Here is a 21,157-nt window from a genome sequence, read left to right as displayed (position 1 = left end):
TCATTTAAAATAATTACAAATGAAAAGACAAGGTTTTCCCAACTCGATAGACAGAAATGTCGTCTCATAACTACCTGGGTGCAGGTAGTTCTGGTCAGCAGCGCACATCTAAATGAGTGAAATTCTTATCTATCCTAGCAAAAAGCCAAGAGGTCTAAAATTCATTAATCAAGAAATAGGGCATATGTACATTTTGAGAGTCGGCAGTAAGTGCCAGGTGTAGTAGCCAAAAGAGTTGGGAGTGGTTGCCCTTGAGGAGCTGGAGGTCTGGGAGGCATATGGTGAGGATGGGGGTATTGGAGTGGCGCAGCGGAGGAATGGTGCTTTTGTATTTAAGTCCCCCGTAGTATTAGATTTTTTTAAAAGCATGTGAACGTATTACTTACTTTGATGTTATAAATAACATATGGTTGTGGGTTTAACTTACATTTAAATTTATTATCAGGAGTCCCACAATTGTACACACCTAACATCAAGCAAAACTTAGCCTCTCGGGCAGCAAACTACAACTCCCATGATTCCGCGGGTTGAAGGGCCGGGCTGTTCTCCCACGCAAACTACAATTCCTAGGATTCCGCGAGGCAAGGGGAGAGGTTCTGGCCAAGGACTGGGGCCTCTAAACCCGCGAGCCTGCGCACGCGCACAGGTTGCCGCGCCGAGCTCGCCAGCCGGGCAGGCGCACGGCGGGCAGCCGCGAGCCTGGCAGCGGCGGACCGGACGGCGCGGCGGAGCCTGAGCTCCGTCCCTGGGCTCCCGGGGCTCAGAGTGGGCGGCGGGGGCGGCAGCGGGTTCGGCCTAAGCCGGCGCCGCAGGGTGACCACCTGGACGCGTCGGCGGAGGTGGCTTCAGTCCCGGGGAGCCCGGGCTGCAGGTGAGACTCGCGCGCTCGGGGCTGGCAAGGGCTCCGCGACCCGGCTGGGTTAGGAGTTGAGGGATCGGCCCCCGGACCTCTCCCGGGAGGGGACGACGGGGGAGCCGGGCCCTAGGGTGAAGGGGAGTCGAGGGCAGTTGGCAGAACGGAGGAATGACGTGTGATGCGAACTGAAGGAGGCACAGGAGGTGGCAGGAGTGAGGGGAGGTGGACCCTCGGGATCTCGGTGCCGCGGGTCCGGGCTGCGCCCCCAGGCGTGCCTGCTGGACCCCTTACCTCGGGGCAAGCACTGGCAGCGGGTCCCCACGCCCTTTTGCTTGGGAGATGATGGTGCGCATGAGACGCGGGTGGCCGGGAGCCAGGCGAGGTGCACGGAGGGGGTCCTGGCCTCCCGAGCTCTCTTTGAAGGCAGTACCTGGGCAGGCCTGCAGCTGATCCCTGAGCTTCTTGGGGCTCTATAGGGCACCTACTATGTGTCCATTGATGGGAGCCTGCCACGGCCTGCTTGCCAGTGCCCAGGTAGCCTCTGAACGAGGGAGCCAGTGGACTCCCGGCCCCATGCATGTGTGTAGGAACCCGTCTCCTGTCACTGATGGGAACCCTCTGTCTAGATCTGGGGTCCTCAGGCCAGTGTCCGCACCTGGTGGTGGGTGCCCAGCGTCTGCTTATTTTATGCCAACCAACTCGCAAAGCCTACTCTTGAGGGAGGTGAGGCCTGACATGGGAAGGGTTATGGGATGAGCTTGATAGGACTCAGTGGCTAAGAGCACAGATAGAACAGAGTTCATTCACCAAACGTTTACTGTTACATGAGCGGAGCATTCAAATCCTGGCTTTCCTTTGCTAGCTATGTGCCCTTAAGCAAATCACTTATCCTCTCTGAGCCTCTATTTCTTCCTCTGCAAAATGGGAATAAAACTACCTTCATCACAAGGTTGCTGTGAGGATTAAATGAAACAGTGCCGTACAAGTCCTCAGTCCAGGGTCTGGTACAGGGTGAATGTTAGCGAATGTTAGCACTTGTGGTTGCTAATGATAGAAAATGTTAGAGGTGAGATTGGAACCCATGTTCCTCTTTATACTGGAATTAGCTGCCCTCTCTGGCTCTCATGGACCTTGGAGATCTTCCAGTTCATCCTTTCACATGACAGATGAGGAATCCGAGACCCAGTTGGTGGCAGAGCCAGGAAAGAACAGAGGTCCCCTCTTCCCCTAGGGATGGCCAGGCCATCAGTTCCTGAGCCTTGGGCCCCCAGAGGGTGAGGAAAAGCAGAAAGTAGAGATCTTCAGCAAAGAGGAGGATTGGGTGCTGGTGCTAGTAGCTGGGTTCCCACACACCCTGGCCGTGTGAGCATCCTGGCAGCCCTGATGCGGTAGGGTATCAGAGCAGATGCAGCTTTTTTTGAACTGGCCTTCTGGTTGGCAAGTTCTTGCTCTGAGCCTTGCTTTAGAAAATATTTAGCAATTAACAGAGGCTTCTAGTGAGTATTGAGCTAACTGGAAAATTAAATTATCAAGCGCTCCATTCCCCAAGGGTCCTCGTCACTCTCAGTTTGGTTGTCAGTGGATACTCTCCCCCAGGACCCGCCCATCATCACCTGATAGGTTTTTTAAATTGGATGAAGTAGTGAACGTGAAAGGCAGAACCCACAAATGTCATCATAGGCTTTGGAGTCAGACTTGGGTTCAGATCCCAGGCCCACCACTTAATAGCTGTGCGACATTGGGCAATTCACTTAACAACTCTGAACATAGTTCCTCAAATGTGAAATGGGATTGCTAACACCTGTTTTAGATTCGTAGGTGGAAATAAATGAGGTAATTCATGTAAAGCACTTAGCATTGTGGCTGGCACAGAGTAAGAGCCAGTGAATAGAAGTTGTTTTATCATTATTATGATGAATAATATTATAAAAATAATTGTTAGGCACTGTGCTTTGTCTGTGTTATCTCTTGGAATTAACAAAACCACCCTGTGAAGTAGGTATAACTGTGTTTGTTTTTCAGACCAGGAAATGGAGGCTTGCAGGGTTTAAGATTGGCCCAGGCAGACACAGAAGGACAAGTACTACATGATACCTCTTAAACGATGAATCTAAAATAGTCAGACTCATAGAAGCAGAGAATGGAATGGTGGTTGCCAGGGGTTGGGGGAGGGGTAACGTGGAGGTATTAAAGAGTATAGAGTTTCAGGTATACAAGATGACTAAGTCCTAGAGGTCTGCTGTACAGCATAGTGCCTATAGTTAACAATACTGTATTATGTACTTAAAAATTTGCTAAGAGGGTAGATCTTATGTTAAGTGTTATATCACAAAAATATAATAAATAAGAGGGCAAGAGGAAACTTTTGGAGGTGATGGATAGGTTTATGGCATAGATTATGGTGATGGTTTCACAGATGTATACTTATCTCCAAACTCATCAAGTTGTATACATTAATTAGGTACAGCTTTTTGTATGTCAAAAAAAAAAGAAGAACTGATTTAGGATCATGCAGCTGCTAAGTGACAGGACAGGAGCTCACATCCTGGCCTCTTGGCTCCAGAACTGGTGCCATTTAATTCTCCTGCTCTGCTGCCGAGGGTCTTCACAGCTCTTGAAACCCAGTTGTGACCCTGGGCAGCCTCCAGTGGTACAGCTGGGGGTCTTCTCGCACCACTTGGGAAAAGGTGGGACCCTGCAGCCTGGCTGCATGAGTTTCCTGTCCGTGTCTGATGTTGGATGAGGCTGGAAGAGGGCATCCACTGGGTGAGTCTGGGGATGAAGTGTTAGGAAGAGGCAGCCGAAACAAGCCCTGTGGCCCCTTGAGGCTCTCGTCACTGGACCACAGCTTGGGGAGGGTGCAGTCTGGATGAGACCTGGGGAGCTTGGTTATGAGAAGGAATGGTCTTCTTTAGGGGCTGGGAAGAGTCCTGGAGCTGCATACTTGCTTTCTGGGCCGAAACTCTGCTTTTGGGAGGAGGGCCACACGAGCCATGGGTGTGAGGAGAAGGAGCCCTGAACTGAGCCAGTAGGCCGCTGTTTAATCCGGCTGCCTGTGAGCTCATACTGCCTCTCAAGACTTCTTTTATAAAATAAAGAGTTGGAGCAAATCATTTCTAAGGGCTCTTTTAGCTCTAAAAAGCAATGGTCTTGTAATTCTAAATTGGTGGCTTAACCCTCTCAGTACAGCACCAGGGCAGGTGGGTAATTATTACCACAGTGTGCTACCCAGACTTTCCTTGGGGAGAGAGAATGGCCACTGTTCCCTGAGCCACCTGCCACCGCTGGGTATCTCTCCACCAGCTGGGTGGGGAGTAATTACACAAGAGAAGCCTTGGGTTGCTAAGTTACAGTTGAGGGCCTCTGGGTCTGCATTTCCAGAGCCGTCCACACCTGCTCTGCTCTTGAGTGATGAAAACTCATTGTTCTGAGGTCTAGCCTGCTTCTCTGTCACCACTTTACCTCCGAGTCTGATGGCAGATGAGCACAGTGCTTGAGAACAAGACCTCTGGGATCAGACATGGGTTCGAATCCTGGTGCCCCTGCTTGAGCAGTAAGACCTAGAGCAAGGTACTTAACTCTACTAAGCCTTGGGCTTTTCATATTAAAAGAAAATGGAGATAATGCTAGTACCTGCATTGGAGGGCTTTTATGAGGCTTAAATGAAAAAGGGCAGGCAAAGGAAGTAGGACAGTGCCTGGCACATAGTAGGTGCCCAGTAAGATGGTGGTAGCGTTACCCCCCACCCCTGCCCAGAGGCCAGCATCTTCTTTTCCTGAGCTAGCCAGGACAGCAGTGGATCCTTCCATTTTGTCTGGCTTCCCATGTCCCCACTGGTACACACCCAGGGCCCACCATCTGTCAGAGAATCTGACACTCTGCCCATGGTGACTACCACTGGTGCAGTCTTATGCTAAGAGTGTCTCTTCTCTCCGTTTTGAAGAGCATAACAGAGGGCTCCTCTTCCTTGCTGGGTAGTGGGTCTCAGCCCTGAGCCAAGCCTCAGGAAGGGACGGGGGACTCTGGTCTGATGTATTGCCGCTGTCATTGCTATTACTGCTGTTCCCAATGCAGGCCTTTGTATCAGGTTGTTTTAGACACATCTGGGGGTCCTTCAGCAGTGGAGGTTGTGGCAGGAATCATGGCACGTCCTGGGGTGGCGTCAGCAGTTGTCACAGTTGTGCTGAGTCCCGGAGCTCCCAGGAGGTACAGTAGCCATCGTAGGGAGCCAGAGAAGCAGTCCAGCCTTGCTCTGTTCAGGGGCTTATTTCTCAAGGGACCTGCTGTCTCTCTCGTGGGCATCTGATACAAGTGGCGCCACTGGATCTGCCCTCTCCCTGTGTCTGTCACTGGTGGCTGCTTTAGACCCAGGCTCCACCATTAGTCCACTTAGCTCTGGCCAGGAGACCTGAGCTCACTCCCATACCACGAGTGAGGCAGCTTGGGTGGGAAGGAGTGGGTTGGGGCGACTTTCCTCAAAAGGGGGCTTAGAGTCTTTGCAGTCTGCCCTGGAATGCAGGCTTATGCATCGTCTTAGCAGAGGCTGGGAACAGAAGTTACTTAGCCTCTATTGATGGGGAGGGTTGTCCTCTGTTGGATTGGGTGTTTACCCTGAGCCAGACAGAAATACCCTGCTGGGTATTTAGAAGCAGGGAATTGCTGGATTGGGGAGTGTTAGAACAACCTCAGAGCGTTCTTCTTAAACTTGAGCATGCATGAGAATCACCTGGAAACTTTATTAAAACATAGGTTCCTGGGTCCCACCCTCAAAGATTATGGTCCGGCAGGTCTGGAGGGGGCCCCGAGAGTCTGCATTTCTAATATCCCAGGTGATGCTGATACTGGGTCTGACTCCTGCTTTGGAGGCCACCATGCCAGCTCCCTCCCCACCTGTGGAGTAGCCCTCACCGGTGGATCTTGTTTTGCTGGACCACTTCCAGGCAGGGGCTCACTGCCCTACAAAGTAGCTGATCTCTCCATGTTCAAACAGCTCTAACCCTTAGAGAAGTCCTCTGCCCACTTACCACGCTGAAATCCCCCTCCTGGTAACTCCTTTCTGTGGGCCTTACTTCAGGCCCTGGAGCAGCCCACACAGCTGTGCTAGGGTCAGAGTGGCAGCCAGCTGCTGGGAATTATGTGTACTGGAAGTCCATACTTATGCCGGGGGGTCTGGGTGGCATGTGTCACCATCATGCACGTGTGTCCAGTCAGTTAGAAAGAGTTGCAGCCCCCCCTCTGGAGCCACCTCAGCCTTGCTGCACAGCCTCGCAGGTGTTTGAAGAATGCCCAGGGTCCAGGGGCTTCTATTCTCCAAGGAAGTGGCTTACTCCTTCAGACATCCTACGCAGGATAGGGTCTCTTGATCCTTCCCGATCCCAGCTGCCCCAGGGTGAGTATCCCAGAAAGACTCGCACAGAGTAGGGTCATATCAGTGGTTGAGCCTGGAGGCTCTGATTCCTGACAAAGGCGTATAATCTGAGTCTAATTGTGAGGAAACATCAGACAAGCCCAAACTGAGGAACATACTAGAAAATAACTGACCCTGACTCCTAAAAATGGTCAGGGTCATGAAAGTCAGGGAAAGGCTGAGAAGCTGCCCCAGGTGGGAGGAGCCTAGAGAGACATGAGGACTGGATGCCATGCTTCGTCCTGGATTTGATTCGGGACCACAGAATAGAGACCATGGATTAATAACAGTATCATATCAATATTAATTTCCAGAACTCGTGTTATGTAAGAGAATGTTCTCATTCTTAGGAAATACATGCAGAAGTATGAGCGGCTGAAGGGGCAAGATGTCTCCAACTTATTTGTAAATGGTTCAGGAAAAGAGAGAGAGAGAATGATAAAACAAATGTGTCAAATTAGCAGTTGGTGAATCTTGGGAAGAATGTAGGAGAGTTCTTTGTACTATACATACAACTTTTTTGTAAGTCTGGGATGGTTTCCAGATAAAAGGAAGAAAAAACAAATAATGGAGATGACAGACACTGTAGCCAGCCTGCCTGGGTTAGAGTCTCATCGCTATTCCTTTGTAACCTTGGGTAGGTTTCTAACCTCTCTGTGCTTTGGTTTTACCATCTATGAAGTGAAAATCCTCATGTGAAGTGGAGAACAGGCACCTAGTGATTGGCCAGTGGATGTTAGCTCTGTTATTATGATGGTGATTGATGATGATGATGATGGTGGTGGTGGTGGTGGTGGTGGTGGTGATGATGATGATGATTGGCCAGTGGATGTTAGCTCTGATATTATGATGGTGATTGATGATGATGATGATGATGATGATGTTGATGATGATGATGAAGAAGAAGAAGAAAGAGAAGAGTTGAAGTTGACACCATGGCGATGAGGCCAAAGGAAAACCCAAGCAAGGCCTGTCACCTCCCTACACTCGCTGATGTTGGGCTCCAGGCTCCCTGGGTGTCTGGCAGGGACCGCTAGTGACCTGCACACTGCACGGCTTCACCCTGCAGAGGGCTTCACGAGTGGTCACTTGAGCCCGAGGGGCTCCACTGGTGAATCCCAGGTCTCCTGGCAGCTTCATCCCCCTGCCTTCTCCTGGCACTGCCCATGCCTGCCCTGCAGCCTGGGCTCCAGGGTTTATCTGTCTTGTAATGCAGTGTCCATTCAGCTGCGCATGGCTTTGGGCCTGGCCATCACTGCCCTAGGATGAGAGAGGAGCTCATGGCTTGGTGGCCTCATGGCTCGCTTGCTGGGCAGATGTGAGAACCGGGCACAGCGATGCCTGCTGTGGACGGAGGTTTGTAGCAATCATTGCCAGTGGGACATGTGGACACATAACAGGGATGCTCATCTTATCCACCACTACCACCCAAACACCTCCAAAACCTTTCTCAAAACTCACTTGCCCTCCAGGTAGCCTTTCTGGGTGCCCCCAGCCCCAGCCAGTACGATTTCCTGCCATGCACTTGTGTGTTGTATTGTGCACACTTGGTGCTTCTTTGTGAATGTTTTATGCTCCCTGTAGTGAGTTGTCTTCTGACCCTCTTGATGAATTCTGTCCTTTCAAACTGGACCCAAAGGCCCATCTAAATCTGTGTACACGTTGGGGTCTGAGCACTCCCTGTAAGAATTGTTTTTATTTGGATATGCAGTTTCACCTAGAAAAACTGATGCAGGCATATTCTGCATCACCTCTGTGAGCCTCACAGCAGAGGTTTCCTGTTTGCATCCCTGTTTATGACCACATGGGTGCGCAGTAGTGCTGCTCTGTCATGCCAGAGAGGACCAACACGCAGATCTAACTTGCGAGTGACTCATAGGTGCCAAGCAAAAGCCAGATGATGTTACAGTAGGCCGTGCAACCAAAAGTTTCTGTGTCGGGGCCGGCCTGGTGGCACAAGTGGTTAAGCGCTTGTGCACTGCTGCAGCAGCCCGGGCTTCGCCGGTTCGGATCCCGGGTGCACACCGATGCACTGCTTGGCAAGTCGTGCTGTGGTGGCGTCCCATATAAAGTGGGGGAAGATGGGCATGGATATTAGCCCAGGGCCAGTCTTCCTCAGCAAAAAAAAAAAAAAAGGGGGGGGGGAGGATTGGCAGATGTTAGCTCAGGGCCGATCTTCCTCACAAAAAACAAAACAAAACAAAAAAAACCCAAAAGTTTCTGTGTCAATGGGAGGCTGAAACCTGGTGAGAGGGTGGGTGAAGGCAAGCCTGTGGGAGGCCGGGCTCACCTCCGCCTCTCAACTGTCCCTCCTGTGCTGGAAGCCTTGGAGACTAGGCTGTCCTCAGCAAAGCCTGATGGCACCCATTGCGCCAGAGTCACATGGACTGGAATTCTATTGGGGTGTTTCCCCCACTTTGAAGGACTTTCATACCCGTTTATTGATAAGGTCACAGTCATCAGCTGTTGACATAGGTATTAAATATCTCCAAATTTGACTTTTCTCTTTACACTAAAACAGTCCATGGTCCACCACTACCACCCAAACACCTCCAAAACCTTGCTCAAAACTCACTTGCCCTCCATGTTAAGGTTTCAGTCTAAGAATGTGAACTCTTATGCCTAGTCAATTAAATGTTAAGCTTTACAAGGAGCACTCAGGCTGATTTTTTGTTAAAGGGGACATACTTTTGTCAGAAAACCTGATGTCCTGTGTGTCAGTGTGTGTTTGGGTTTATCAATAGCCTTGGATTAATATCTAATTTTGGAGCACTTATAAGCACTATGTTCCATGTACTGCTTCTGGCAACAAAATGACGGGGAGGGAGTGGAGGAGGAGATCACTCCGAGGATGTTTGAGTTACTGGAACTTGTTTGCTCTTTGCTAACTACCCATGTGTGAGACACATCAGTGCAGGACCAGAGGCTTCCATAATTCAGCACTAGTAATTCAGGCTGCGTTTAGGATAAAAGCACTTTTCACTGACAGAAAAGAATTCTGTAATTTTCAATCATGAGTATGAATAACCCTTATAAGTAAAATTGTTATACTATTAATATAAAACCTTCTCTAGGCGCTATTGCCGCCCTTGTCTTGGCCTGAGTGCTGCGGGGCTTCTGCAGCCTGGGTCTGGTGGGTGCAGGCAGTCCAGTCCCCCCACCTCCACAGCCCTGCTCCTGGAGGAGCGACCGGTGAACAGCAGTGGTTCTGGCAGCTGTGCAGTTGGGAACTCAGGTGCAGCTGGTGAGGCCGGCAGGAGGGAGCTTCACTTTAGACTGGGGCTTACAAACTTGGGCCCGTTTGTACCCGGCAGCAGGGAGGCCCCATGGCGTAGTGGTTAAGTTTAGCGTGCTCCACTTCGTTGGCCCAGGTTCACGGGTTTGGATCCCAGGCATGGACCTTACACCACTCATCAAGCCATGCTGTGGTGGTGACCCACATACAAAATAGAGGAAGATGGGTACAGATGTTAGCTCAGGGCTACTCTTTCTCAAGCAAAAGGAGGAAGATTGGCAACAGATGTTAGATTAAGGCCAATCTTCCTCACCAAAAAAAAAAAAAAGGAAAAAAAATCTATTAAAAAAAAAAAAAGACCTGCATGCAGGACGTGAAGTTGATGGGCCCTCAGGGTAGCTGTGAGTTTATCCTCTTCTCATGACACCAAGAAGTCCCAATGGGATGTGAGTGAGTGGGAGTTCTTTTAAAAAACTAGCTTTCAGTCCACAGGAATTTATTTAAAATTTAAATAATCTGCAGACTTTGGGACTTGAATTGCCATAAGGAACGTGTTTCTTGTGCCCCCTTTATGCTGACCTGCCAGGTTCCTCAGCTCCCTCTCTTCTAGGCCCCCCATTGTAACTCCCAGGCTCTCCTCTCCCATATTGAGTTAAGGTGGGGACACTGAGGCTAGGAACTTGTCATTGGATTTTCCATCTCCAGGATACTCTGCTCAAAGACCTTCATTAGCTCCACATTGCCTATAGGATAGAATTCAAATTCCTGCTCCAACTAGACTGGACCGTCCAGTCTCCTTGGATCATGCTCCATGGACAGCCCCCCCACCCCCTTCCTTTCCACCCTGGAGATGACATTTCTGTTCCCTCTGAAAGCTCCAGGAAATGGCCAGACCAGAAGGACACGTTTCTTCCTCAGAAGGGGTCTGGCCCATACAGCCTGCAGGGCTCACCAGAGCCCCACCTGCTGCCTGTGCTGTGACACTCAAGTTGCCTTAGTCCACATTCCCTACCAGCACATGGAAGCTGTGTGGACAACTGTGGTAGCTCCACTTTGGCCCACAATGAGTATGCTTGATTCACTTTCATTTCTCACACAAGGGTTTCTTAGAGGCAGGGCTTTGTTTACCCGAGTTAGAAGGGTCACAGGGAAAGGATGCCAAATAGCTCCACTGGGTTGGAGCATAGAGCTCAGAAAGAGGTGGCACAGGCCGGATCCCCCACATTTGCTTCATGCACGACGCTTTGCAAAGAGGTTCTCCCTCTGTGCCAGTTAGATGGTTCTTGGCTTTGAGAAACCAAAACACCAACTCAAACCAGCTTCAACGTAAAGAAAATTATCATCTCTCATAGCAGGAAGTCCAGGGATAGGGCTCAGGGATGTCACTAGGGTCCTTTGTCCTTTGTATCTGTCCTCCATCATGCCTGCCTCGGCATTCTGGCTTTGCTTTCAAGCTGGTGTCCTCATGATTGGCAGATGGCAAGCAGCAGCCACGTCACAACATCTTTTTCTGTCCAGTGGGTGGGAACACGGAATATGACTCCTTCCCTTCGGTCTGCTTGGTTCTGCTCAGGTAGAGTGCCACAGTGGGCCAGTAAGTGGCCCCAGATGCATTCTGTCTGCTGACCGGCCCTCTGGAGGTAGGAGGTAGATCTTGGCTTCCTCTGCACCTGTGGGTACCAGTGGGGCAGGCTGGCTATCTGGACAAACCTGGGATTTTGTTAGGAAGAGGAAAGGGTGACATAGATGCTGGGTAGAAACAGTGTCTGCTCTCTCATTTATTAGTGCACTTGACCTGGAGGCCCAAGAAACATAGAGTTGGTGACTGCTCAAGTCCACAAGTGACAGCATTCACTGTCTGGTCTCAGTCTCCATCTTTGGGAGGAATCTTCTCCTGCTCAGATTTAAAATCCTTTGTTTCGAATGACTGTGATGAAGAGTGACAGTTCCTGCCTCTGCACTGATCAGCTTTTGCTCTGAGTCAGATAAAGGTAGCCGAGTGTGTCCAAAGTGTTTTAAAATGCCAGACTTCATTGTGCATCCCTTTCGCCCTTTATTAACCATCTGCTGCCTCAAGTTTTTCTCTTTTCCTTTCTGCTAGACACTTTATCTATTAGGTTGAACCTAGTTGCATGAAATTGCTGTTTTTGTACATCAGAAGCAGTTGAAATCAGCATTCATGAGGTTCAACTAATAGGTAATTTCTGACCTTCTCCACAACCCAAGGGTGGGTGCTATACCCTCATTTTTGCTCATGGGGAGCCTGAGTTCAGAAAGTCCACACAGTAAGTTGGGAAGCTGGGGTTTGAACCCGAGTCTGTCTGGCTTTTATCCTCAGACTTTCCTGGCCTGCACACATCCTCTTCTGGGAGCCATCTATGACAGTAATACAGCAGGAACTCAGAGCCATGATGGTTTAGGATGTGATGTGACAGCTACTGATTGATCAGTGATACCTTTAAAGGTGTCTCCAAAAGAGGAAACCAACTGTCAAACTAACAGGTGGAGTGGGCGCCCTGAGGCTGAGGTGTTCCTCTACCTGCCCCTCCCCAGTGGAGGGGCAGCAGAGGGTATGGCAGTGTTGGCAAGGGGAGAACTCCAGAGGAGTTTCCTCGGGCAGAGGAAACATTCTATCCAGGGGATAGAATGGCCTGCTTTCCCTAGCAGGGCTGTGCCCAAGAGGGTTCAGAGCAGCTCATCACGGCAGTCCTGGCCCAGGCCCTGGAGCGAGGCAGCTGAATGGAGAGGAGAGACTGGACTGTGCGAGGAGCCGTCTGACTTCATCAGACCCTGAACGCAGAAGCTGCATGGCCAGGCGCACTAGTGAGCTGCTGCTTTCTCCAGTCTCCGGGAGGCGGCGCTGCACCAGGCATGTAGGACGCCTCCATTTTTAATCCTGGCTGTGCTTTAGACTGGCTGTGTGATTTGGGGCAAATTGTGTCTCCTCTCTATCAAATGAGAAAGACTTGCTTAGTGGTTGTGAACCGTCGTAGCAGTGGAGTTCCTTAAGAGCAAAGAACCTCTTTTTCATTTGAATTCTTATAGTACCTGTGTTAGTTTCCTAGGGCTGCTCCAAGAAATTGCCACAAACTTGGTGGCTTAAAATGGCAGAAATTTATTCTCTCGTAGTTCTGGAGGCCAGAAGTGTAAAATTAAAGTATTGACAGGGCCATGCTCCCTCTGAAAGCCCTGGGGAGAATCCCTCCTTGCCTCTTTTTAGCTTCCAGTAGCTCCTGGTAATCCTGGGTGGTCTTTGGTTTATAGCTGCATCGTTCCAATCCCTGTCTTCATCTTCACGTGGCCTTCTCCTCTGTTAGAAGGGCACTCTCTTAGAAGGGCACTCTCATTGGATTTAGGGGCCATCCTAATCCAGTATGGTCTCACCTCAAGATCCTTAACTTACGTGTGCAAAGATCCTGTTTCCAAATAAGTTCACATTCTGCGGTTCTCGGTAGACATGAATTTAGGGGGATACTGTTCAACCCACTATAGTACCCTAAGTATAAAAAAATTAAAAGGGCTTCTGTTTGGAACTAGCTGGTGGCCCGAGATCTTGGCTACATGTCTCGTTGCCCATCACCACCCTCAGCAGCCCCCAAGGATCAGGGTCTGCAAACCACTGGGTACCCAAGGTTCCAGGCAGCCCCAGCTCACCAGGTCCCGTGTGATGAGACTGTGGACTCATAATTTTGAGTTGATGCTGGAATGAGCTAAGACTTTGGGGCTCTAGGGATACATGGCCTGGTTATTTGGTTAAGAGCCCCTTGGTTTTTCTCAGATCTGGCTGTATGTCAGAATCACCTGGGAGCCTGCTGAAAAAGCAGATGCCGGTGAGACTTCAGGTTCTGGTCAAAATGGAGTAGACACATTTATTCCTATCCTTCGTGCTAATAGAGCTGAAAACACAGAACATTAGATATAAAACATTAGGAGACTGAAAGGTGGAGAGAAGAATGTGGACCAGGTTGGGACTCTGAAACTCGTGGAACGACACAGTGGTGAGTGCCCTGGGTGGTCTTTTTGCCTTCTATAGATCCCAGACTGGCTACTCAAGAAGACTGCAACCCAGAAATGCCAACGGGCGTAGACCAGAAAAAAGCCCCATGGAGAGCTTGCTCTCTCTTCTCAAAGGACAGGAAGAGGAGCAGCCTAGCAAAACAGAAACTTTTTGACAATTACACCCTATTCCTGAAAAACACCAGGGAAAATTGCTTCCCTCCTCCCTCCCAGCTTTAGAAAAGACCTAATGGATAGCATAGACTTCCACCCTCACCTTGTGGTAACCAGGTGTCCCCCCACCTTCAATACCTCCCTCCCCGTGGATGGGGCTGGAGGGGAAGCCTGGACTTTCACCACCCCCCAGTGGTAACAAGATGTCCCTCCCTACCACAGTCCCCTTGAGGTGTCAGTGAAGCCTAGGCTTCCACTCCCACCCAGTGGTGATGAGGCACCCCCCATCCCAGGGTGTTGGTAGAGGCCAACTGAGGAGCCTAGGTTTCCACCCTGCTTAGTGGTTGTGAGGTGTCCCTCACCCTCCCTGCCAGGGGGGTGTTGTGGAGGCTGAGTAGGGAGCATGGACTTCCACTCCCACCCAACGGTAAAGAGTCAGTGCTCTCCCTTCCCCCACCAGCACGGTCTTATCAAAAACCTGGTAAAATAGAAGATTTAATATAAGATCTAGAGTATCATAATACCCTAGATGCCTGGGACAGGTCTCAGCAAAGGAGTAGAAGATATAAAGAAGAACTAAATGTAAATTTTAGAACTGGAGAATATAGTAACCAAAATGTAAAAATCACTGGAATGGGCCCAATGGAAGAATGGAAACGACAGAAGAAAGAATCAGTGAACATGAAAACAAAACAATAGAAATTTTCCAATCTAAACAGCAATGGAGAAAACAGACTGGGGAGAAAGTTAAACAGAGCCTCAGAGACCTTTAAACAGTAATTAAAAAGAAAAAATCTAGCATTAGTATAATTGGAGTCCTAGGAGAGCAGTGTGAGGGTGAAAAAGTATTCAAAGAAATAATGGCTGAAAATTTCCCAAATTTAGTAGAAGGCATAAACCTACAATCAAGACTGACTGAAACCCAAACAGGATAAACCCAAAGAATCCACATCAAATCACTTCATAATCACACTTCTGAAAACCGATGACAAAGGAACACTCGCAAGAGCCGCAGAAGAGGAAGGAAGCATCACCTCTGGGGAGCAGCAGTTCACATGCAGCAGATTTCTCATCAGAATCACGGAGACCAGAGGGAAGCCGCACAACCTAAGTTTTCAAACGCTGAGAGAAAAGAACCATCACCCCAAAATTCTATGCCCAGTGAACATATCCTTTAGGAATGAAGGTGAAACCAAGACATTTTCACATGAAGGAAAACTAAGAGAAGTTATTCCGTAAGAGAATGACTAAAGGAAGGTCTTCAAAGAAAGGAAATGATAAGAAGGAAACCTGGAACGTCAGGGACAAAGAGAGAACAAAAAGAGTAAAAGTATGGATACATATAATAGACTCTCCTTTTCCTCTTGAGGAAATTACATTTGAGAGTTGAAGCAAAAATTATAACGTTGTCTGGTGTGGGTCTTGATGTATATAGAGGAAATATTTAAGATAATTATATTAGAAAGGGAGGAGGATAAAGTCACTAAATGGAGGTAAGGTCTGTGTACTTACTAGAAAGGTAAAATGTTAATACCAGTAGGCTGCCACCAGTTGCACGCGTGTAACATGCTGCCTAGAGCAGCCACTAGAAAGTGTATACCAAGAGATACCCTCGAATACACTGTGGATGAATAAAAGTGGGATTCGGATAGTCCACAAGACAGGAAAATGCAGCAGAGGAACAAAAGATGCATATGCCTGAGCCACACCCCAGACCTCCTGAATCAGAACCTCCAGGAGTGGTGCCTGGGAATATGGGTTTTTAGCAAGTGCTCCTGGGGATTCCAATAACCAGCCAGGTTTGAGAACCTCTGGTCTAGATTAGTATTTTTTAAACAGCAAATTGCCAACCCTGTTAGTAGGTTGTAAAATCAATTAAGAAGACTATGTGCCCCCCCACACACTTTTTTAACAGCCTTAGAATAGAATGGACCAGAAGAGGAAACACTGGAGTGCGTTACACCTGGTCAGCGTAGTGCTTCCTGAAATTTTTGGGAGGTTATGTGCATATGTGTGCATGCTCAACCCTTGGATGAGGGCAGGCTGGAAGGGGTCGTGCCCCCAGGAATGGCTTTCAACTAATGCTGGACAGGAGTTGGTAGGCAAATAGCTGAGCTTCCCCAAAGCGGTGGCCTGCTCATTAGTGGGCCCTGTATTGTCTTCATTCTTTGTCCCAGTTCGCTACTGTCCTACAGGTGTTTCTTGGGATAATTTCTCAAACTATTTTGACTCAAACTCTTGTCTCTGACTCTGCTTCTGAGGGAACTTGCCTAAGACACCATCTCTTTCTGGGCAAGATTGCACTTTGATTCTTTTTTTTTTTTTAAACAGTTTTATTTATTTATTTATTTTGTGAGGAAGATCAGCCCTGAGCTAACATCCGTGCTAATCCTCCTCTTTTTGCTGAGGAAGACTGGCTCTGAGCTAACATCTATTGCCAATCCTCCTCCTTTTTTTTTCCCCCAAAGCCCCAGTAGATAGCTGTATGTCATAGTTGCACATCCTTCTAGTTGCTGTATGTGGGACGCGGCCTCAGCATGGCCGGAGAAGCGGTGCGTGAACCCGGGCCGCCAGTAGCGGAGCGCGTGCACTTAACCGCTAAGCCACGGGGCCGGCCCTGCACTTTCATTCTTTTGATTGCAGGGGTATAGAAGTTACAAGACACCAATAGTCAAAAGCTTGCCCCCAAGGGAGTAAAGGGGTAGGTCGATCCCTCCCCAGTGCAGGGCCAAGTGGGCGCCACATGTTACCTGGCTGCTCCTCTGAGGGCTGAGGGTGAGACTCTAACTGTCTGAACAGTCCTGGGCCTCAGAGCAGGTGTGATACCCTTCCCAGTAGCACGGAAAAATGGGAGGAAATGCCCACGGCCCAACCAGGCCTCTCTTTAGGTGTGTGTATATGTGGGGCAGGGAGTTGAACCCTTGGGGGTTTTTGCATCAGTATACAAAACGTGTGTCAGTGGTAACATTTAAACATAATTCTCTTGGTTGACCACTGCAGGGGTAAGTTTCTACCCATCCTTTTGTGGGAATCTAAATGCCAGCAGGCGTGATTTCCAAAGTGGAGCTTTAAGCAAGAGCAGATGTTCCCTCATCTCCCCTGTGCATATGTGCCACGTGTCCTGAGAAGCGGCTCACGGGGGTCCTGGTGTGCAGCCCGGGAACAGTGCTCACAGGCCTTCAGTCCTGTTTGTGCTTTCCTTGTGGCACCAGGAATGTCAGGCCCCTAAAGGGGATTTTCCCTGTGGCCTCTCAGCACAGATATCTACATTGGCTAGCTTTTGTGGCAGCAGTGCTTCTTAACAAACAGCCCTAGAATTCCAGTGATGACAAGCACTTACTCAGCTCAGGTGTCTCTGTGTCAGTCAGTCTTCGCTGGGTTTGACTAGTGGTTCTGATGGTCCTGGCTGGGCTCACTCACAGACCTGGGGGTCTGCAGAGCTAGACTGGGCATGGCTGGAGCAGCTCTGCTCCACACATGTCTTCCTCCTCCTGGGACCAGTGAGTTAGGCTGAACACATTCTTCTCATGGCAATGTCATATGTGTAAAGAGGGCAAGGCCGGTCCCGCAAGCACTTTTCAAGCCTCTGATTATGTTCTGTCAGCTAACATCTCATTGGCCAAGCCCAAAGTCAAGGTACAGGAATGTATACTGCCCCGTGGAAGCAGTAGGGGAGGGAAGGAGTGAATACTTATGAACAAAGGTCTAATCTCCCACACCTACGAATGTGCAGGATAGTGCATAGATCCAATGCTGCACAGGCACACTGAGCCTAGCACAGTGCCTGGCACGTGGCGGGAGCTTGAGATGACTCCAGACAGACTACACCAACACCTTTTCCTTTTCCTTCTCTCCTCCTGCAGGCTTTTGCCAGTCCTCAGGGTGCCCGCAGGGATGGGTAAAGCCCAGCAGGCCTGTGGCACTTCCCAGGGGCCCTCATCTCACTAGGGCCCACAGTGGCGTTAGGATGCACCTCTCGGCGGTGTTCAATGCCCTGCTGGTGTCGGTGCTGGCGGCAGTCCTGTGGAAGCATGTGCGGCTGCGCGAGCATGCAGCCGCTCTGGAGGAGGAGCTGGCCCTCGGCCGACAGACCGCAGAGCCAGCCCCAGCGCTGAGGATCGACTACCCGAAGGCACTGCAGATCCTGATGGAGGGCGGCACAGACATGGTGTGCACAGGCCGCACACACACTGACCGCATCTGCCGCTTCAAATGGCTCTGCTACTCCAGCGAAGCCGAGGAGTTCATCTTCTTCCACAGCAACACCTCTGTCATGCTGCCCAACCTGGGCTCCCGGCGCTTCCAGCCAGCCCTGCTCGACCTGTCCACCGTGGAGGACCACAACACCCAGTACTTCAATTTTGTGGAGCTGCCGGCCGCCGCCCTGCGCTTCATGCCCAAGCCAGTGTTCGTGCCTGACGTGGCCCTCATTGCCAACCGCTTCAACCCCGACAACCTCATGCATGTCTTCCATGACGACCTGCTGCCTCTCTTCTATACCCTGCGGCAGTTCCCTGGCCTGGCCCGTGAGGCCAGGCTCTTCTTCATGGAGGGCTGGGGCGAGGGTGCACACTTCGACCTCTACAAGCTTCTCAGCCCCAAGCAGCCACTCCTGCGGGCACAGCTGAAGACGCTGGGCCGGCTGCTGTGCTTCTCCCATGCCTTTGTGGGCCTCTCCAAGGTCACCACCTGGTACCAGTATGGCTTCGTCCAGCCCCAGGGCCCAAAGGCCAATATCCTTGTCTCAGGCAACGAGATCCGGCAGTTTGCACAGTTCATGATGGAAAAGCTAAATGTGAGCCATGCAGGGGCCCCCCTAGGCGAGGAGTACATTCTGGTCTTCAGCCGCACCCAGAACAGACTCATCCTGAATGAGGCAGAGCTGCTGCTGGCACTGGCCCAGGAGTTCCAGATGAAGACAGTGACGGTGTCCCTGGAGGACTATGCCTTTGCAGATGTTGTACGGCTGGTCAGCAATGCCTCCATGCTGGTCAGCATGCACGGGGCCCAGCTGGTCACTGCCCTCTTCCTGCCCCGTGGGGCAACTGTGGTTGAGCTCTTCCCGTATGCCGTCAATCCTGACCACTACACCCCCTATAAGACGCTGGCCATGCTGCCCGGCATGGACCTCCAGTATGTAGCCTGGCGCAACATGATGCCAGAGAACACGGTCACGCACCCTGAGCGGCCTTGGGACCAGGGGGGCATCACCCACCTAGATCGGGCAGAGCAGGCCCGTATCCTGCAAAGCCGTGAGGTCCCGCGGCATCTCTGTTGCCGGAACCCCGAATGGCTCTTCCGAATCTACCAAGACACCAAGGTGGACATCCCATCCCTCATCCAAAGCATACGGCGCGTGGTGAAGGGCCGGCCAGGGCCGCGGAAGCAGAAGTGGACAGTCGGTCTCTACCCAGGCAAGGTGAGGGAGGCGCGGTGCCAGGCGTCGGTGCAGGGTGCCTCTGAGGCCCGCCTCACTGTCTCCTGGCAGATCCCGTGGAACCTCAAGTACCTGAAGGTGAAGGACGTAAAGTATGAGGTGTGGCTGCAGGAGCAGGGGGAGAACACCTACGTGCCTTACATGCTGGCCCTGCAGAACCACACCTTCACTGAGAACATCAAGCCCTTCACCACCTACCTGGTGTGGGTGCGCTGCATCTTCAACAGGAGCCTCCTGGGACCCTTTGCAGATGTGCTGGTGTGTAACACGTAGCGAGCGGGCCGTGGCCAGGCTTTGGGAGGTCGGCTCCTCCAGTTCAGTGTCCCTGAGCCCGCTAGCCCCCTGTGGTGGCTTCTAGGAATTATTTGTTTATTTATTGAGCAGGCCTGCCCCAGGCCTGTGCCTCCGTGTCATCTTACTGCTTCTGAGGTGTGGGGTTCGCAGCACTCCTCTGTGCACTGGTGCAATGGGACCCCTCACCCCTTCTCCCATCCTGAGCATCTATAGCCCTGGCAAAAGTCCTTAGGGGGAGGAGGAGGAGGAGAAGGAAGAAGGAAAGTAAGAATCCCCAAGAACCTTGTTGGCTGAGTGGTCATGCTGTTCCCCACTGAGTCTTTCTGGTTGACATCGAAGTTTCTGGAAACTGCTGGTAATTGTGTGCTTGTTTGGGTGGGTGGTTCATCAGCTTCCATCGTCATGAAATTCACCTGTAGCCCAGTGAAGGGTATGTTGGGAACATTCATTAAATGATTATAAACATCGCGGTCATGTCTTTTATTGGGTGGTAGGAAGGGGGCTGGTAGTCAATACCCAGATGCCCTTTAATCCTGATTGTCAACCAGGGAGACGTGGCGCTGGGAAAGCGTTGGGTTTCACCATGACTGCTGGGTGAATATCACATTTCCATCGAAGTGGGATAAAGCCTGGAAGTGGGTGGGAGAGGGCTGTGGTGAGGAAGACCAGCCTGTGCCAGGGGTTCTTCTCACGCTTAACTAGACAGTCAGACTCACAAGACCGTGGTAGACCACACCTGGCTTCGGATTCACTTAGAAGGACGTAGAACGGGACACTCAGCCTGCCAGCAGGGCCGCGTCAAATGGTTTCTTCCACAGAGGGAGTCTTCACACCAGTCCAAGGGCCATTCTCTTACCCTCTCCCTCCAGGGACTGCTCGGGGGTGAGGAGATGACATCCACATCGGTAGTTGTGGGGCCACTTTGGCTTAGAAGCCCCATAGGAGCCATTGTCTTTTAAACAACCCACAATCGTGTTCCCAAGGTCCCTCAAGGAACCTGCCCAGTTATAAGAGTTACCGCACTCAGGGAAGCCTACAGCTCTGGTGTCCTACCAAATATTCTAGTTCATTCCTAGACCTTCCAGTCCAGATGCTGAATACCACACCTGACATTCAACTTTTACCTGGCTTCCATGGAAACAGAGCTAGAAAATTAACCCAAGATTGAATTTGTCCTTAGAGAAGGAGAAAGAGTTTTAGCCTTTACTTCATGAGGAGACCCCGATGCAAGTCTGACTCCTGTGAAGGAGAGGGAAAGAGGGGAGTCGAGGAGGTGAGTCTCAGGCTGCAGCTCACTCTAAGAGAGCTGCGGCAGGCTGATCAGTTCTTAAGCCAAAGCGGTCCAGTAGACGAATATCCTAGTCACTGGCTGAGAGCCCCAGCTCTTGCCCAACCCGAAAACCTCCAACCCCTAGACCCCCAAATGAGCATCCCCTGAGCAGTGCTAACTAGGACCCTAGGAGGGTGGGGAGAGACCTCAGGCAGCACCATTGCTGGTCCAGGATAGGGAAGGAGGGGCAGGTGATGCAAAGAGGAGGAGGAGAGGGGCAGGAAGAACTCCGTGCTGTCCCTCCCTCAGAGTGATCGTAAGAACTCGTCCTCTTCCTGCCCCTTGGGACACCTTCACGTTGAAGAGGCCTTGGGGCAGAGTAGGGGCAGGTTAGGGGGGAAGAAAGGCCAGTCTAGGGGAATGGTGACTAGCAGAGCCAAAAACCTGGAGGGCCAGCCCTCGCCTGTGGGTGGTCCAGGAGTGGGGGC

The 21,157-nt window shown here is 50.8% G+C and overlaps 1 protein-coding gene across 1 annotated transcript; it reads left to right on the top strand.

Annotated features, from left to right (window-relative positions):
* The first annotated feature begins 681 nt into the window (after window positions 1-681).
* POMGNT2 (protein O-linked mannose N-acetylglucosaminyltransferase 2 (beta 1,4-)) lies at window positions 682-19,866 on the top strand. The gene is made up of 2 exons (XM_004419578.3): window positions 682-871; window positions 17,532-19,866. Exon 2 carries the CDS (start codon window positions 17,636-17,638, stop codon window positions 19,376-19,378), a length of 1,743 nt encoding a protein of 580 aa, XP_004419635.2. The 5' UTR covers window positions 682-871; window positions 17,532-17,635; the 3' UTR covers window positions 19,379-19,866.
* The last annotated feature ends 1,291 nt before the right edge of the window (window positions 19,867-21,157 follow it).

This window comes from Ceratotherium simum, chromosome 5 (genome assembly GCF_057802395.1).
Source record: "Ceratotherium simum simum isolate JZ-2026a chromosome 5, ASM5780239v1, whole genome shotgun sequence".
Classification (NCBI taxonomy): Eukaryota; Metazoa; Chordata; class Mammalia; order Perissodactyla; family Rhinocerotidae; genus Ceratotherium; species Ceratotherium simum.
Note: the sequence above shows the minus strand (reverse complement) of the source record. Positions and strands in the feature narration are given on the sequence as shown.